The 18,561-nt window shown below is 47.0% G+C and overlaps 1 protein-coding gene across 7 annotated transcripts in view; it reads right to left on the bottom strand.

Moving 5' to 3' along the window:
* Positions 1–18,363, bottom strand: part of PPP1R12B (protein phosphatase 1 regulatory subunit 12B) — a 137,945-nt gene extending 119,582 nt beyond the window's left edge. For all 7 annotated transcript variants that reach the window (XM_086627101.1, XM_086627100.1, XM_086627095.1 and 4 more), the window contains exon 1: positions 18,076–18,363. In XM_086627101.1, the coding sequence (XP_086483227.1) occupies positions 18,076–18,363 (288 nt within the window). The remainder of the gene's footprint in view (positions 1–18,075) is intronic.
* Between the last annotated feature and the right edge of the window lie 198 nt (positions 18,364–18,561).

Here is an 18,561-nt window from a genome sequence, read left to right as displayed (position 1 = left end):
AGATCTTATCAAACCCAAAAAGAACCAAGCTGCTGGTGCTTACATTAGCGCATGGTATAATACAGAAGAGCAGATGCATGGGAAATGGTGATATTTTGGAAAAGAGCCACCAAGGCTTTTACAGAGGGAAGTCATATGACACAAAGGCACTGGAGTCCTTCGAAGGATAAATAAGCACAAACGTAAAGGAGATCCAGGTGACACCATCCATAGAGACATCCTAAAGGCTTTTCACCAGGCCTCTCACCAAGGTTCCTGAAGACACTGAACTGCATGGGTAACAGGGAAGATCCTTGCACGACTAAACATATTTTCATGATGGGGAGACCAGAATACGTGATAGATTTTCTTCCTGGAGATTTCTGCAGGAATCTTTCCTGAGGTCTGTGCTGCCAAACGCATTAAATAAAGGATCTGGAAAAGGAGGTGATTAGTGAGGTGATAAAAGTTTGCTGATGAAACTATTCGAGAAGATAGAGAAAAGGATGAATTTGAAGAAGAATCTTACAATACTGAGCAACTGGTGATAAAATGGCAGATGAAATTCAATGCAGATAACTGTAGAGTGAATCACAGGCAAAAAATACACCTAATGTCATATAACAAAATGAAAGGCTCTGAGCTTATTACTGCTGTTCAGAAAAAAGCTCTTAGGATTATAACAAATAGATGTAGGAAAATATCAGCTCCAAGCTCAGAAATCAAAGCAAATTCTAGAAATTATTTGGAACAGAACAAAACAAAGCAGAAAATATCATTAGGCCTCTTTGTAACGTTGCACTGGATTTTCAATATCGTAAGAAATTCTAGTCTCCACGACTAAAAAAGATGTGGTAGCCATGACTGGGACATGAGTTAGAAAAGGCTTAACTTAAAAAAAATGCAAAAACCAAAACCAAACTCCAAATAACTTTCCCCACTTTTCAAAAGCACTTCTTATGGATTTCTGTGCCATCACAAATACCATTTATACTATTTGCAGGACAGCACAGAAACAAAAAATGCTTCAGAGGGAAAAAAATAAAAGAGGCTAAAGAAGAATCCAGAAAGGTAAGAGGAGAACAAGTTGTAAAAGGTTTGGGGAAAACAGGAGGCTCGCTCGACGTCCGCTCCACACTCTGCTGGAACCTCGGCCCCCCGCAGCCGTACAAGAAGGGACTCGGTGTGCGCAGCAGAGCACAGGGTGCAGCAGGGACCGCGAATCCTCGTGCCCGCGGAAACGCCCCTCCGAAGGGCTCACCGGCACAGACCAGCCAGGCCCAGCTCCGCAACTCCTGTGCAACGAAAACGTAGGAACGGAGGTCACGTTGTACCGGCGTGAGATGAAACCAAAGCGGAGAAGGTGGAGAGGTCCAGGGAACAGAACCCAGGCTCAAAGCCGTCCTGACAAATGTTCTCACAACAAAGCGAAACGGGAAAATTCCTACGCTTAGGTGGGAGACATCTAACGGTAAAACAAGGATAAAAAGGACACAACATCAGAGCAGATCACTGACTAGGTACCCACTGTGCGACAGGTCTCGTTCGTGTGAGGGTCCCTCTACTCCTGCCAGGTCTTGGCCACTATGGCCAATGCACAATGCCAGCTCCGACAGCTCCCATGCTGCAGGGAGCACGCTGCTTGCTTGGGGTTGGAATTTTTCAAAGCAACGTTTACTAAATATATTGTTATAGCACTCAGGATTTATACTATTACTTGCAATTTTGCCTTACCATCTCCTCATCTCTCTCCCCACCGGGTAATTAAGGCTTGGCTGAACAACTCGGTGGGATGCTGCTGAAGAAGAAACCAAATCTCACTCTGGAATACACTACAGACAACTGTTAGTAGGGCCCTGAAGAAAATTATCCTTGGGATGGAGAGATCTCCACTTCAGTATCACATTCAATTTGAAAGCAACACACTCCTAAGAAGCTCAGAGGAGAACAACAAGGCCCACGGCAAGTTTACAAGACATCAACGAGGTGGAAAGATTAAATAAATCCACCTTTACTGTATCTAGGTAACAGAAAAAAAAAAGTTTGAGGAGAACAGTCTTCCAGTAGTGGGAAGGCTGTTATGAAAGAGAAACCAACTGCAACCAGAGGAAAACAAGGAATTTGGTTTCATCTGGAAGAAAGTGGAATTGGATCAAACACTGAGAAATGCTTCCTCACTGCTCAGCTTGCCAGGCACTGGAGCAGGCTTCCAGGGGAGGTGCAGACAAGCTCATGAAGACAACGTTTAGGAACAGATTAGCTAACTGTCTTTTGGAAAAAAGCTTTGATAAGCCTGATCATGCCTGAGCGCAGACGACTGGCCCAGAAAGTCTTCCATGATCTCTTCCGGCCACGCATCTGGAACTCTACAACTGCAGAGACTGCCCTCACCGCCGAGACAGCACAGGCTGGTCCTTCTGAGACAGCTCTGAGAAAGAGCAAAGCACAAAAAGCCAAACCAACGGGAGAAAAAGAGATGCAGCTTTCAGCATCATACAAGAGAAGGAGAACTCTCAAAGTACTGCTCAAAGAAGCCAACAGATGAGGAAAGCACCTCAGGTAGTCTGGAGAAGAGGTGAGTGGTTAGAGTAGCTGAGATCAGGCCACAGCAACAAATAACATAACATAACATACATAACATAACATAAAATAAAAAAATAGCTGGTAGCTTTGTCAACAACAGGAACGACAGATCTCCAAGACTCTGAGGGTTCCATCACCACAACATTGTATTTTAAAAGATAACCCTGGAATCCCATTACATTAAAAAGTCTTATTTTCCCTAATGCAGCAGTTCTTGTTTTGGACAGGGCTCGAATTTTTAAGTCACTAGCACAATTTGCAGGAAGCTGGGCATAATGTCAGCACACAGATTCCCTCCTCATGACTACAATCAATTCTTTGTTCTTTGTTCACTTTTTGCAACGTTGAACAATTTTCTTAAAGATTAACAGCACCCAAACTAAATGGAAACGAATGGATTTTGTGGACCAGCTGAGTTGTAGGCTGAAGACAGGCCAATACTCGAAATAGCTATAAGACAATATTTGGCCATAAGCATAGGGTTCCTCCTAGAGCAGCTATTAATAAGGGATCAAAAATAACTCATGCAATGTGCTCTGAAGTTAAAACCTTGGCCCTGCTGGCATACAGGCTGGCACGGTCCTGAAGCGTCTCATCAAGAGACGGACAAATTTACCACTTATCTTTTTCAGCGTGAGAGAATGCTTGTTCAGAATAACTCAAGTGATATCAGTTCAAAAGACAAACCATTTAGGGCTGCAAAGGTCAAATTCTGTTTGTCAGTCATCCAAGAAAGAGAAGAAAAGCTGGTGCAAACCACGAAATAAAGAAGGAATCCATCCTTTGCAAGAATACTTGGATATTGTGTTCAGCCAGATAGATCAGTTCAGGCTACTGCAAGCCAGGAATAGAAAAAGGCTCCAAACCTCATGAATTAGCAAGGTGATACCCCACACACATACATATTCTTTTTTCTAGTTCAGAGGGTTACCCAAAAATTCAATAAAATTACCTGTTAAACACAAAGCATAATTGCCACCATTTATGCAATACAGTATTACTTAGTCTCCTAAAAATCGTTGGATTTTAATTTTAAAACTATGGCTTTAACATTTGAGAAGGTATTTGGCCTTATTAATTCTCCCCTATCTCATTTCTCTTCTTGACTCTAATCTGTAATAAATAATGCCCTTTTAATTATTCTTTATATCATAGAGGGAATCTTCCTGCCACACAACTCTGGAGCCTGGCAATAGCTTAACTTACAGAGTTACAATTTATAGCCCTCAAGCAGTTTCTGAACATAGCTAAGCTTTTGGCAAGAACTATGTCCTAAAGCAATTAGTTCCACAGCTGAATTTTACACTGGATGAAAAAATACTTGTTTTAAAACTATAATGTCCTGTAAATCTTCCTTGTGGGAAAAAGCAAACATTCCTAATCACATCTGACATGTAATTTGGGATACCTCTATCAGATCTGTGCTTGTGGCTTTCCACCAGGCAGAAAGAATCGTAGACAGTTTTGATCTTTCCTTGCAGAGAACCCACTCCACGGCTGACCACCTTGCCGTTATTCCCCATCTGTTTCTACTGACTCCCATTTTTTTTTGAGATGGCAGAAGGAGGACTGCACATGCTAATCTTCAGATGGGCACAACATGAACTTAGACTGGCTTTATGACTTCTACTTTACTTATTCCTTTCTTAACAATTCCTAATGTTTGATTTGCTTTTTTACCCACTGCAGTACTTCCACACTATCACATTAAATCCCCAGAAAACCTTTTCCAGCCTGTAGCAGCTGCATTGGAATCCACTGCTTCTCCATAAACATTACTTCCCGTTTACTGACCAAATTTGCCAGCCATTTTATCAGCAAATTAGCCAGTACTGTGAAACCCCTCACTGCCAGCTTTCATTTTATTATCCTGAACACGCAGCATCATGGACAAAACGTTGCCTTGCTCTTTATTCCCTTTTCCATCTCACATATGGATGTGCAGAACAGCACAGACTCCAGGGGAGATGCAGAGGATAACTCCCCTTCCTCCTGTAAACTCATTTTTATACCTAGCTTTTATTTTTTCTCTTTCAGCCAGTAATTAATCAATGATAGGATCTCTTTTTATTTCACAGCAGCTTTGTTTCTTAGGGCTTCCATAGAGGTACCTTGTCAAAAGCGTTTGGAAAATCCAAACGTACCTCCTCAATCGGATTTCTCCTCTCCACATGCTCATTGACTCCTTCAGGTTTATCATTGCCCAGGTTCTTCTTGGAGTCCTGTTTGGAAACTAGCACCACATGGAGAACTGTCACTTCCCATTGACATGGTTCTGCTGCAGGGATGGTCCTCTGGTAGCAGAATTGTTTTAAGTGATATGTGATAGACAACAGAAAATAGCTTAGTGTCTTCATATGCCAGTTCCTCCTCAACAAACACCAGCTGGTACTGAAGACCCGACACTTTTCATTTGTCTGAGCAGTTTTGGAACCTCTTCTGTCAATACTGCAGCTTGGTATAGCTCAGAAAGATGAATTTTTATTTTTTATTTTAAGAGATCTTTGTACAGGAAAGACTGAAGGCACACAGACACTGTATCACTGAGAAGCAATACAAAACTGATGAGCACACGATGGCAAAACTGGGACAGATTAGTCAGTTGAAACTATTCGGTTGAGCCGTATCCAAGACTCAGACTCTCCCAATACTCCCCAGAAAAAAAAAAATGATACTGTGTGCTCCCTGAATACAACATATACCTACTACAGTGAGGTATGATAGAAAAGGAAGCACACAGGCCACCCCATATAAAAGATGACATATCCCAAAGAACAATACATCAATTTCAATTTTGAAATAATTAGGATTTAAATTCCACTAAATCATCACTTTTGAATTCTCTTTATTGAAAGTCTCCATAGACACAATATGCAGAAGTTTGTGTAAGCTCTATTTGTCTGCAGCAAATACACTCACCCTCATGCATCCACCTCTAAATACATTCCATCTTCCAGTTCCATGTATGAGAGGAGAGACCACAGAACATGTGTGTGAACACGGAAGGGATGCAAACTCTAGGAGGAGAGGTGCAGATAATCCTACCCAAAAGCTGGAAGGCTCATGTACTAGAGGTCTAACACAGCCAGTCCCTCACCCTGGGGATGGCACTTGCACGAAAAGCACAGACTCCGCGGAGCTGCGGGGGACTTGTACTGCCTTTCGGCTTTTCCCTCCAATTAATTAGAGAAGCGAAGTGACAGAGGGCCTGGGAAACAAATGGCCAAGTGAGATGGGGACTGGAGACGGGCTCAATAGCTCCAGGGCAGTCCAAATCCATGGAGCGGCACTTTGGTCCAGAAAGCATCTGGGCCACCCTGGAGCAGCACACGCACCGAGGGGATGCAGGAGCAGCCAGCACATGGTGGAAATGCCCAGCAACAGCAGACAGGGGTCAGATCCCACCCAGGACCATCAAAAGGAACACAGAGCTACAAGTTGTCAAACGGTGCTGTTCTGCTCCTAGCCAGAGGCTGTTCGGCTCGCTCCAAGGGAGGGACTTACGCTGTCAAAACTTGCTCTCCCCTCAGTGCCCTGCTCGCAGAAAGGCAGCTTACAAACCACAGGGGCTGCGTAGTCCTACCCACCATCAGGTTTCCTTACCGTTTGAAGGTCTGGCACTCAGAGTTACTTCTTCAAGCCACCTCCCCGGGGCAGCGTGCCCGCCTGCTGGGCACACAGGGCCAAACAGCCCCATCCAACTCTTCACAAGCTCCTGTGGGTGCTAAGGTTAAGCAAAGCTGGACCCTAAGACATGCTTTTTGCAAGAAAACAAGCTAAGCTCTGCTGGTTTATGGCTGCTCGCTCTTGCAGCTGGTCCACAGGGATGGAGCAGCCATCACCATGGGCTGCCTGCAACAGCTGCAGCTACTCATCCCCTCCACAGAGCCCGATCCGCACCCTAGTGCCTCCTGCACCCCCCTGCCACACTCAGATGGCACCGAGCAACAGTTAATATCTGAAATGCAGCAGTGATTAAATTGGTAGCTGGACTGGAAGTAAAAAGGGCTCCACTAAAGTGGACTCACAAGCCAAAAACGACAGTTCAGCTTGTTTTATAGCATTTCCTACGACGTCAGCCATTCTGCACATCGGAGCAGCAAGAAGCATTCTTCAGCACCTGGAAGACAATTGCTAAGCCCATTAATAAAATTAAGGCAGCCAGGAAAGATAAGTGAATACCTCTAGCCTTAAGAATCGCTGATGTCTGTACTGCAAGATGGTTAAGAGGCATTTACCAAAGTGGTAGTAAGAAACAGAAATCCACAACCATCATCCCCATCCCCCTTGGGAGATATTACCTGGCAGTGCTTCTTACTGCGTGCCTACTCCTGAAGAAAAGAGGTCACGACATGCCTCAAAACCAAACCAGTGCTGACAGATAAGCAGTTTCGAATTGTTGAATAAGCCATTGTGCAAGTTTGCACCAAAAAGCAGGGAAGGCATCGCAGGTACAAGATGATGGCAACTGCTCACCAGCAATTGCTCCGCCACGTTCCTGCATGCCTGAACTCTGAAGAAGAGACAAGTCAACCAGAAAGAACCCCTCCTATTTCCCTCCCGGCAGGGACCTCACCTTAAAACTGAGATGTTTTTAGAAGAAAGAAAGAAAAAAATCGGAAAGAGAAGAAAACAGGGAAAATACTCTAGAAATGTTTCGTTTGCTGTGCACACGAGTGTCTGACAGTTGCTGCAAAGAGCTCCAGGCAAGTAAGAGTGAAGTTTCATGCAGTGCACACTATGGAGGTGCTGCAGCTGAGGAGCCTGGTATGACAAGACGGGCACACGTGCTAGAAGGAATGGACTATGGACAGTTCCCAGGAAAAACAGACTGGTCCTGCTCACTGCATTGTGCAGCACTGGAGCCCCAGTCCAGGGAACAAAGAGGAAGGAATGGCCATGGATCACTTTTGGGACCAGGCAGGATGCAGACAAGGTTGAGGAGGGAGCTCACGTCACTGTAAAGTCACTGTCATCTTTCAAAGGTCATGATGGCAAAGGGAGGCTCCCAATGACACACAGACACCACCCATCACGCAAGAAGGATCCAGAGAACTGCAGGCCAGTCAGTCCCACCTTAGTCCCTGGAAAGTCTACGTAGTAAATCCTCCTGAAAGCTATTTTCAGCTGCGTGCAGGAGGTGGTGGTAACTGGGAACAGCCAGCATGGATTTACCAGTGGCAAACCTTGCCTAACTCGATTGCCCTCCACAACGACAGGCTGGCTGGGTGGATGCCTTTGACACCATCTCTGACAGCATTCTTAATAGGCAGATTGGCAAGAGTTGGACCACAGAAGCAGACGATAAGGTGACGGAAAGCTGCCTAGAATATCAGGCTCAGAAGGTGACCAGCCACACAAAGCCCAGCTGATTACCAGAGGCATCCCTCGGGGTTGATACCACAGTCAGTACAACTCAATGTCTTTATTAACAAATCAATTATGGGACAGAGGGCACTCTCAACAAGTTTGCAGGTGATATGAAACTGGTGGGCATGGCTGGGGCAGGAGATCCTCTCAGAGGGACCTACATGGGCTGGAGAAGTGGCCTGACGGAGAGCTTGGGAGAACTCCACAAAGTCCTGCCCCTGGGACAGAACTCCCTGCAACGACACAGCGTGGGGAAACTGGCTGTAAAGCATCTCCGCAGGAAAAGACTCACTCAGTTCTCAGGGAGGCAGAGCAGGCGGAGCACAGGCACTCCAGGTAACTTTTTATGGACTATCAACATAACCATCCGGAAGAGACTCTGACACACAACACTGACTTTCTGCTTTTCAAAAGTCTTGGAAACAGTAATTTGAATATAACTTCTACCTTCCAAAGCTCATGCACGTACACAGATTCCCCTGAAAGCTAACAAGACTGACGGGAATATCGGCACGCAGTGAGCTGAGCTGTCTGGAGCACCGTGTAGCTCAGTCGGCTTCCCAAGGACACAGCGAAGCCGCAGGAAGCAAGGCAAGAACTGAAAGCCAGCACGGAGCGATGAAACCAGCTTTGGAGGTTTAACCTAGACGCTACCTCCTTCGGAAGCAAGTCAGCAGCACTTCCTAACCTTCCCTAGGGAGAGCTATTTCAGCACAGCATTCATAATTCTGCTTGAAATACTTGCTGTGGACTTCTTAAAAACCACCTTTTACATCCAAAAAGGAAGGTGCTGTGGTAACGGCCTAGAATGTGGCATTTTGCACTTGCCATCAAGTTGCTTCGAAAGCATCTTTGCCAGTGTAATCATTTTTGGTAAACAAAATTGTTACATTAATCCAACCTGTAGATCACACCGATAGTAGGAACATCACTTGCAACGTTCATTAAAAGATTCAAGCAAGGGCATAGGGTTTGCTAGCACAGGAACTTCTGCTGGCATGACCACATCATTTAAAAAAAAATAAAAATAAATGAGACACTTGGCAAGTCAGTGGTGTTTGTGTGACTGTCACGGGTGCAGTCACCCTCCCACCCGGGCTCAGGATATGCACCTCTTCCTGGACAGGTGTAGGCTGTGCTCATGCAACCAGTTAGCTCAGATTGGGTTGTTATCCACAAAAACACCAAACCTGCCTCCACTGGAGAGCAAGTCATCTCGTGCACAGAAACTAAAGAAGAAACAGGGTAGAAAAATGGTCTATTAGATAAAAATTAAGAACATTGCATCCTCAAAAACCACAACAGTATTTAAGACAAATATTCTGATGGTTCCTGTTGGCAGAGGCAGGGTCTTTCATAACGATGTCCCTCAGAGCAGTGTTTTGGCTATACCAAAACAATTAAAGCAAGCCTCGTTACTCACAGCCTGCTGGGTCAGCCCCAGCAATCTTCCAAGGGAGAAATGCCCAGTAACACATCTCACACCACATGTCAAGTTGCCACTCAAGATTCATAATTAATAATAGCTTCAGGTGAGGCTGACATTCATTTGAATTCAAATCCTGGAAGAGAAACCCTGCTTCATACTTTGACTTCACAGAATCATGGAACGGTTTGGGTAGGAAGGAACCCTCAAGATCATCCAGTTCCAACCCCCCTGCCATGGGCAGGGATACCTTCCACTACACCAGGTTGCCCAAAGCCCCATCCAGCCTGGCCTGGAACACTTCCAGGGATGGGGCAGCCACAGCTTCTCTGGGAAACCTGTGCCAGTGCCTCAGCACCCTCAATGTAAAAAATTTCTTCCTTATATCTCATCAAAATCTCCCCTCTTCCAGTTTAAAGCCATTGCCCCGTGCCCTGTCACTACACACCCCTGTCCAAAGCCCCTCTCCAGCTTTCTTGTAGCCCCTTTAGGTACTGGAAGGTGCTGGAAGGTCTCCCCAGAGCCTTCTCTTCTCCAGGCTGAACAGCCCCAACTCTTTCAGCCTGTCTCCATAGCAGAGGTGCTCCAGCCCTTGGAGCATCTCCGTGGTCTCCTCTGGACCCGCTCCAACAGCTCCATGTCCTTCTGCTGTTGGGGACCCCAGAGCTGAACGCAGCACTGCAGGGGGGGGGTCTCACGAGAGTAGAGCAGAGGGGCAGAATCCCCTCCCTTGACCTGCTGCCCACGCTGCTCTGGATGCAGCCCAGGACACGGTTGGCTCTCTGGGCTGCCAGCGCACGGTGCTGGCTCATGTTGAGCTTCTCATCATCCAACACCCCCAAGTTCTTCTCCTCAGGGCTGCTCTCAGTCCATTCTCCGCCCCGCCTGTCCTTGTGCTTGGGATTGCCCCGACCCACATGCAGGGCCTGAATGAAACTGATGCAGCAATGCTTCAGGATGCATCAATTCGAGCACAAAACCAGTTTGGTTAATTCGGTGCAGCTCTGTGTGCGGCCCATACCAGCTTCAAGCTGGTTTACATCCGTTTGGGTTACAGTCTTGCTATTTACAAGGCCAAACTAAACAGAGGTAAGCCAGGTTAGGCCAGCAGAGCCCACACACAAAGCTGCATCAGTTCCCCAAATCAATGTTAAGAGTCACATCGTGCTAAACCAGCAGTTGTGTTTAGACAAGACCTGGTACTACGAGTCGTTGCTATCGCGTAATTTCAGACGTGAAAAAGCACAAAGCTTCGCAACGAAATCGCATTAACTAAGACGGCGAGGAATGACAAATTTATAAATAGGAGGTGGCTTCAGACAGATTCCAGAAATGGATGGTGAGCAATCACTGTGGCAAATCGATGCTCCGGCGCAGAGGATCAGAGCGGCCAGGTTTAGCTTTACCCTGAAAAGGCAGTGACACATAAAAGGCTAATGGCAGGTGGTCATTCTGCATTCTGTACATCTCACAAAGATTTATGAGCAAGGCTGAATGCTGGAAAAGCAATGCTGAAACTGCCTGTGTCCCTCTGCAAGGTCAGTTATTGTATTATGGAAACATTTCTAGGCAGACTCTACAAGTTAAGACTGTTCTATTTTTTTCAGCTGCAGGAAACAAGCTACTAAGAAAAAACAGCATTAAAAAAGTTCACACTATTTACTCTTAAAGAGTGAATTTTCAGTTGTTTTCAGAAGAGCAAAGACTATACTTAAGCTGAGAGCTTGAAGCTGGAAGGAGACTGATCCTTCAAAAATTTAACATGAAAATATTTAACAAGAGTGCACACAGATGTATTTTCTAAAATACTAGTAATTTGTAAGTACCGCACACTGTAATTACTACGAACGAATGCTGTCATGGGAAATCGTGTAGGTGCCCGAATCAAGAACTTTGCTGTTCATGATTGTCAACAGCTTGATGAGGAAAGAGGGGCCTGACTCTTGGGATTCAGCTGCCAGCAGTGCAGGATATCATTCTCCCTAGCCCGGGAATCTAGAAAAGCAAATTTCCTCTGAAAGACATGTTTTAGAATTAAGCATTGAAGAAGGGTCCTGTTCCGCCACAATAAGAGATGCATCTCTGGAGTGAAGGGAGGAAATAAAACTTGGCACCATAAGCTGTGCAGGCTGGAGCTCCGTCACACAGCCATGCTCTGGAAAGCTCCACCAGCGCAGGCAGATCACATCGTCCTCCGTTTTCAAGAAGTTGACAGCAGCTTGAAACATTTCTCTGCCCAGGACCGTACCGACTATACAGACCACAAACTTGTTCTTAAATCTCCTCATGCTGAAGTGAGCCCTGTAAAAATAGGCACCTAAATCCCCACCAGATCATTCCCTCGAAATTCCTATAAACTGCAATTTTCCTGCTAAGGCATATCGAACATGTCCTCCTGCGAGCTGCACCTTTCGTCCTCGTGCAGATCAGTTTGCTGCAGCCCAATAAAGGAGATTGCAGGGACAGCTGTTGCACCTCCCTTCAGAAGGACAGCTGAAAATAAACTGCAGACTCAGATCCCAGGATTTATACTGGGCACCTTCACTGTGCTGGGGCCATACCATTATCGCTGGGTCAAACAGTTCACTCCTTTGGAGAGCTTGCAACTGGAGGGTGGGGGCTGCTATTTCCCTGAAAGGGTCTGGGTTTCTCTTTCATTCTTTTTATCTCAGCCCTGAGCAGAAACATAATTATATAAACAGCAGAACAGAAGTTTCAGAGTATTTAACACTCCCCCTGCCCTCATTTGTATTCAAAAGTAAGAAAGAAAAAAAATCTCAATTTATACAACCACTTACATAATATTCCCCTCTTCCAACCTTCTTAAAAAGATCGCTGTAATGCGCACAGTCTGACAGGCCTGTTTGACTTACGGGATACAATAATCCTCAGCTGAGAGCTAGCATACCAACTCAAAGTCTTATATCTCAATATTAGTTATCATCTCAGTATATTGCAATACACAGCACTTAAGACATCTCTCAAGGCCCACAGCACCTAATCTGAATTCTAAGTCTGTAAACCTGTTCATAATAGAGACAGCTCCCAGTCCCTAACACTCACTGGTAAAACAAGCAAGAGGCATTACAAATTGCAAAAATAATACCAAGATGATGGCACTTTCGTCTAGGTTACAGTTGAGAGAGTTCTGCACATAAATGTTGCCTTCAATGCTTCAGTAAGTTTCAGCCATGTCAACAGGAGCTGCAAGGCACGGGTCTGGAGCAGCCACCGTTCCCTTCATTGCTCATTCCTGCCTTTTTTGCTCAGCTGGCTTTCAATCTTATCCAACCGTGTTGATTCAGGCGAGCAGGCAGCATTAAAGACTTGTCTCCATCTCTAATGCAGGCTCAAGAATTTTATTTGCAAAAGCCAGCGAGCTTTCGGCATATGCAGAGTATAACAAGCTTTCCCTACAATACCTTTGCTCCCCAGAGGAGACTTTCACACGGGGCCAGAGCTCTGGACTGCCCAGCAGCACTGCTGTGGAGATGAGAACCTTTCCACAGACATCACTAAGGGACTGGGGGCATCACTTCGAGCTGCTGCCACAAAGGAAGCTGTAGCTGAAAATCCTACCAGTTCACTTGCTCACTGTTTATGGGGAGCAGAGCTCGACTCATCTCATCACCAGAAAGGATAAACAGAGGCTGAGGAAGGAAACAATGAAGATGCACATTTCCCATCACAAATATCCATCTACTTACTAAAACAGAGGAAGTTTCCTCCCAGCATCCAGCAGCTGAGTGAATGCTGTGGTTGGCTTCAGTTTCCAGCAGCCCAAAAAACAGCTGAGAAACTGCCCTGACCAAAACAAAGGAAGATTTCCTCCAACTGCTGCGAGGAGCAGCGATTCTCCGAGGCTCTACCTCATTTCAGTTCAAGGTTAGTCTGTTTAGTCTAGAGTTAATTCTGCCCACTTCGGAGATAGAAGTTTTGAAATAGAGACGCAAGGGACAGACAATTGAACTAACCCACAGGGATGAAACATCAAGGCAAAAAAAGGGACTGAGTAAGCCAAAAAGCAAGAAAACAAAAGCATTAGGTTGGTAAAACAGCACTTCAGATTTTAACCAGCTTTGCCTCATAAAATCCTGGTGTACGGTGGGTAGCTTCCAAGCTTTCTCACTTCATTCAGAGAACAAACTATTGTATTCCCATTTATAAGTGAAACTCCAGAAAAAAGTATTCCAACTACCCTAGTGATAAACCCTATTCTTAACAGTGTCACATTTCAGTTGGATAAGCAGTGTTAAATACAGTACAAACAGCTTGCAACTTCTGTTTTCATTGGCAGAAGCGTACCTTCGGAAAGAAACTTTGCAGCATGGTGGATAAGGTATGACTCTCCCTGGATAACCTTCTCTTCCTAGGATTAATGTATTTTTAGGCAATGCAGCCACTCAAAAAATGCAGCCTGATGTGCGCCACTATCATCACCGATGCCAGGATCAGAAGCTAACCCTCTTGAAACCACAGCTGTGGTGCCTCAAACGTGCACACGTAGTACCTGACCACTTCACTCACGAGTTTTCCTGCCACTGTACGTTGTGCTGTATCCTCACATTTCAAGGCACAATTTCGCTTTTACCTTTTGGTGATGAAGACACTTCTAGAAGCTGTTGCCATATGAGGGCTCCAGGTGGGTAACAGCTGTTGGATCTATCTCAGTTGTCCTGTAAAACAAATCCAGGCTGCTTCAGCCACTCCTGCAGTTCCAACCCTTTGCTCCAGGCTCTCTAGTAGTGATGTCCTAGCTAGAAAAAACACCAGTCCACAAAGGAATCCTCTCTTCCTTCCCCTCAGTCTCCTGGATTTTGTTCCAGTATCAGGGCCTCGATGATTTTTCCAACAGTCTCCAGACTGCTGTGATTCGGGAGAGTGGTCTGAATACATTAACCCCCCAGCTGTGTTTTCACTGTCCCAAAACTCTGCTGCCTTCTGCTTTCCTACGACCACATGACCTTTAGAAGAGAGTAAAGGGCCACGTTTGCTCCCACCAGCCTTAGTTTGACATGGATGCGGCTCTACAAAGCTCCGAAGAGACCAGACACACCTGCAGTTTTACAGCTCTGGCTCGGAAGCAGGAATTACCCAAACCGGGGCTGCCAGAGGGGTTACAGCCTCCGCCGTCCAGCCCAGCGTCACTGCACAATGTACCCCACTTCCCACCAAGCAGTTTCTGAGCTACCACAGGCACCCAGAACCCGAAAATCAGTCAAAAGCAAGTGCCAAGCTACTTCACGAGTATTGTAGATGAAATAACTCAGGAGTCATTTCATGAGCAACTCACTTCTCCACGGAACAGGCAAAAGAGAAAGAGCAGGTAAATCATCAAAGAGCAGACAAAGGATAAACAATCTTTTCTGCTGTCATTGTTTATGAACCAGTCCTTAAAGACAAACAAGCATTGCCTGTTACATTTTGAGATGCCTTCCCGATTAGAAGCATCAGGATTTTTTTCCCTTAAGACTCAATTTCCCTAGAAGTTTACTCTTCGGTTCCATCTGTCACTCAAGGAGAGCGAGCGTTCCATGTCCACTTCCCACCACCTGCAAACACTAAAGAAGTTCAACTGTGACCAATAGTTTGTTTCACCTACTGGCAGTGGCTTTCTTGATGATTTCTAAATGTTCACTCACATTTAGCGACACAAAACCATTGCCAAAACCCCACTGTATTCAATGAATTAAGTTAATCACTGAAAAGACCAGATTGATGTTCATCCACAAGCGTTTTGCAGGCACTGAGGTACAGATACTCATGTAACTGAAGGTACCACAGAGGTCCCAGACACACCTGATGCCTCCAAAGAGGACGACCCAAGCTGGAGGCTCAGAAACACCACTTGCCATTTAAAAGGTTGTTTTCAAAACATGGCTTCACAGCTATAAGCAGCAAAGACAGCTCCTCACCTGCCAGGCACACACCGGCTCCTCGACACGGCGGCCCAGACACCAGAGAAAGCCCAGTGTGACCTTTGTTGAATGCCATGCAACATTTGGGACCACCATGCACTTCAAACCAACTAACCCAATTTGTAAGATTGGGCTTAGGTTTCGAAGAAGCAGATGCCGACTGACAAATTAAGTCAATTGACTTTGTTAACCCTTCCATTAGCTCAAGAGACATTTGCTTGTACAGAGCAAGTCTCACTTAACATCAACTTCTTTAACCAAAGGAAAAAAAAAAACACACACACAGAAATTACCCAATCTTTCCTTCAACAAAGTAAAGTCTTTTCAATGTGTAGGATTTCCTTCCTCACTGCATGGCTGTTTGGTTTTACAAGGATTAAACGAGAGCAGACGGTTGCTACCATCTCCCCTATATCCCATAAAGTTACATTTCTAATACTAAAAGAACTCATTAAAAAAATCCTCATGTGTCCTACATTCATTTTGTTTGTCAACCTCCGGGGACCCTCAACCTAACAGGACCTCAGCTGACACTTTACCATGGACAGTATCGTTCCCCAAGTAACAGGAGAACAAACATATTTTGGTCACATTCAGCGATAAGGAGCTCATAACGACCTCTTCAACCACGATAACAAACACTTTCATCTGATACAGATTTACAGACTCAAGATACACATGAAGAACAAAATCTCTAACAAACCCGTGTTTCTTCCTTTTGGGTGGGCAAGAACATCTCAGCGCTCTTCGGTGTTGTCCGAGATACGCAGATGAGAAAACTTTAATACATCAACGGGATACTGGAAAAGAGGTTTTATTAAATTCAAAGTCAGGTCAACCTCCTTTCCCGCAAAGTTTCTGAAGAAACACTTTACGTAAGGGACTTGCTTGTACAGCTGGCATCTGCTTGACTACTCACTCGGCTAAAAGCTCTTCCAAGTATCAAGCCCAAGACGCTACTTGTCCATATGCTACCCGACACTTAGCTCCTAAGACACAATTCTTTATGTATACAGAATTATATTTGCAGCCTGTTTGTCAATACACAGCTTGTCATATATTCAAGAAGTTTGACCTTGCAGAGATAATTGCCCAGCGTCTGATGAGTCTAATGCGCTTCACGATGCACTTTGGGCCAAGCGTCACATTACGTACATCAGCAGGACACCCGGATACTTCCGAAGGGATCATAATCAATCCTGGCTGGAAAGCCCTCACAGAGTCATCCCAACTCTACCATACCTCTATCCACCTTAGATTCAGCCTTCTGGCTTGTCAAAACGCTTTCAATAACCAGCTCTTCAGTAACTGGCTCTTACTCTCTATGATTCCTCATTTATCTGATGATAAATGTATACGTGCTATATCGGACGTTACTTAAGCAGCGTAACTTATTTGCTAACGCTGTACAAAAAAAAAAAAAAAGAGAAAAGCTGTGCCACTATAAAGTTCACTCTTTGCCAACTAAAGCCTTATTCAACCTGATGATCCGTGAGCTCCTATGCTCTTTGCTTCATAACTTATTTTTGGAACTCCAGAACAAAGCGAGTAAGTGTCACTGCCCCTTGCTCACTGACAGCCACGAGCAAAGCAGCTTGCGAACCGCGCGTCCAAGTGTCCCAAACGCTTCAGTTCACACCAGCCCAGCACAGAAGAAAGCCTAATCAACTCAACTACTGTCCTGCTATCAGTGCTATCAAAGCATTATTCTTTAAAAACACATTATTTCCAGATGTTATTCCCGGACTGTGCTTTTTTTGTCGCTATACTACATGCTTATTCTACGAGATCTTGAAGGAAGAAAATTTTCTGCCTGAGGCTGGCCCGGAGTCAAATCGGATACATTTCACTGACCAGATGCAACAATCTGGGAGGCTGATTTCACACGCCCTGCTAAATTCTGAACCAGTCTTAGACAGCAACAGGTTTCCCAATATTTCTGAGTAGCAATTTCTCATGCTCCCTATCACTCCTGTTCATCTACACGACAGCAGCAAAAGCTACAAACGAAACGCCGCACGTGTCTCAAGACGGGCCAGGCTTTGCTGCTCTGAAGTCAACTTCTGCGGCCACTTTTGTACCGTCTTCAGCACGTTTGGACGAATATTAATAGAATCTGTGTCGCTCCTCTGAGACGCGGGCACAGTCTGGTCTCTGCAAAGGTTGCCAAAGAGCAGTCTGTGGCGTTTCAAGGCAACTCCGATATAACACAGACACAGGAGCTGATGAGACACTTCTGACCTTGCAAAAACCGCACTCCCCCCGCGGGAAATTTTCCTAAATACTGCTGCTGTTTCAGCAGACCCCAAGTATAAAGACAGAAGTTTCCCCAAAATTATTAAATTGGCCGCCTAGCCAGGGCTGGCACCTCTGCCAGCCCAACGCTCCATTCTGCTAATTAAGCTACTTAATATCCCAGCGCGAACTCCGCGCACCGAGCTGCTCGGCTGGGGCGCACCGCCACGCTCCGCTCCGAGCCGGTCCCGCTTCAGACACGCACCAAGCAGGCAGGACGGGCTCGGATCAAAGCTCTCCGCCACCGCTTTGTTTACCAACATCCCGCCGCCGCCGCCGCGGCAGGTACCGCTCTGCCCTCCCCCTCCGCCGGCAGCCGGGGCGCGACCGGCACCTCCGCTCCCCGTCCCCGCTCCGGCGAGCGCGGAGCGGCCCCCAGCCCGCGTCCCCCCGCGGCGGCGGGGGCGCGGGGGAGCCCCGCTGGGCGGCGGGCGGGGGGAAGGGGCGGCCGGGCCGCCCCCGCCCCGGGCCCAGCTCCCCGTGCCCAGCCCGGGCTGCCGGTACCTGGTGCAGCGCTGTCAGCCCGTCCACGTTGGTGGTGTCGACGCGGGCGCCGCGGCCCAACAGGCGCTTCACCTCCTCGGTGTCCCCGCTGGAGCAGGCGGCCAGGAACACGGCGCCCTCCTCGAAGCGGACGCGGGACCCCCCGGCGCCGCGGTGCCGGCCCCGGCCGCCCCCCGCCGCCACCGGCTCCTGCTCCGTCAGGGAGCCCTTCCAGCGCCGCAGCTGCTCGGCCCGCCGCAGCCGCGCCGACTCGGCCCGCTTCCCGCCCAGGTGCTCCGGCTCCGACATCGCCGCCGCCGCACTGAGGCGCAGGGAGCGCGCCGCGCCTCAGCCGGCAGCGGGGCGCAGCGCCCCCGCCGCCATCTTCGCTACGCCCCCGCCGCCGCCGCGCCCGCGCCGCCCGCGCCCCGCGGCATCCCGGGACATGTAGTTCCCGCCGGCGGCGCCGCACCTGCCCGCGCGGCGGACGCGGCTCCCGGCGGCCCC

Source organism: Tauraco erythrolophus, chromosome 27 (genome assembly GCF_009769465.1).
Source record: "Tauraco erythrolophus isolate bTauEry1 chromosome 27, bTauEry1.pri, whole genome shotgun sequence".
NCBI classification, from domain to species: Eukaryota; Metazoa; Chordata; class Aves; order Musophagiformes; family Musophagidae; genus Tauraco; species Tauraco erythrolophus.
Note: the sequence above shows the minus strand (reverse complement) of the source record. Positions and strands in the feature narration are given on the sequence as shown.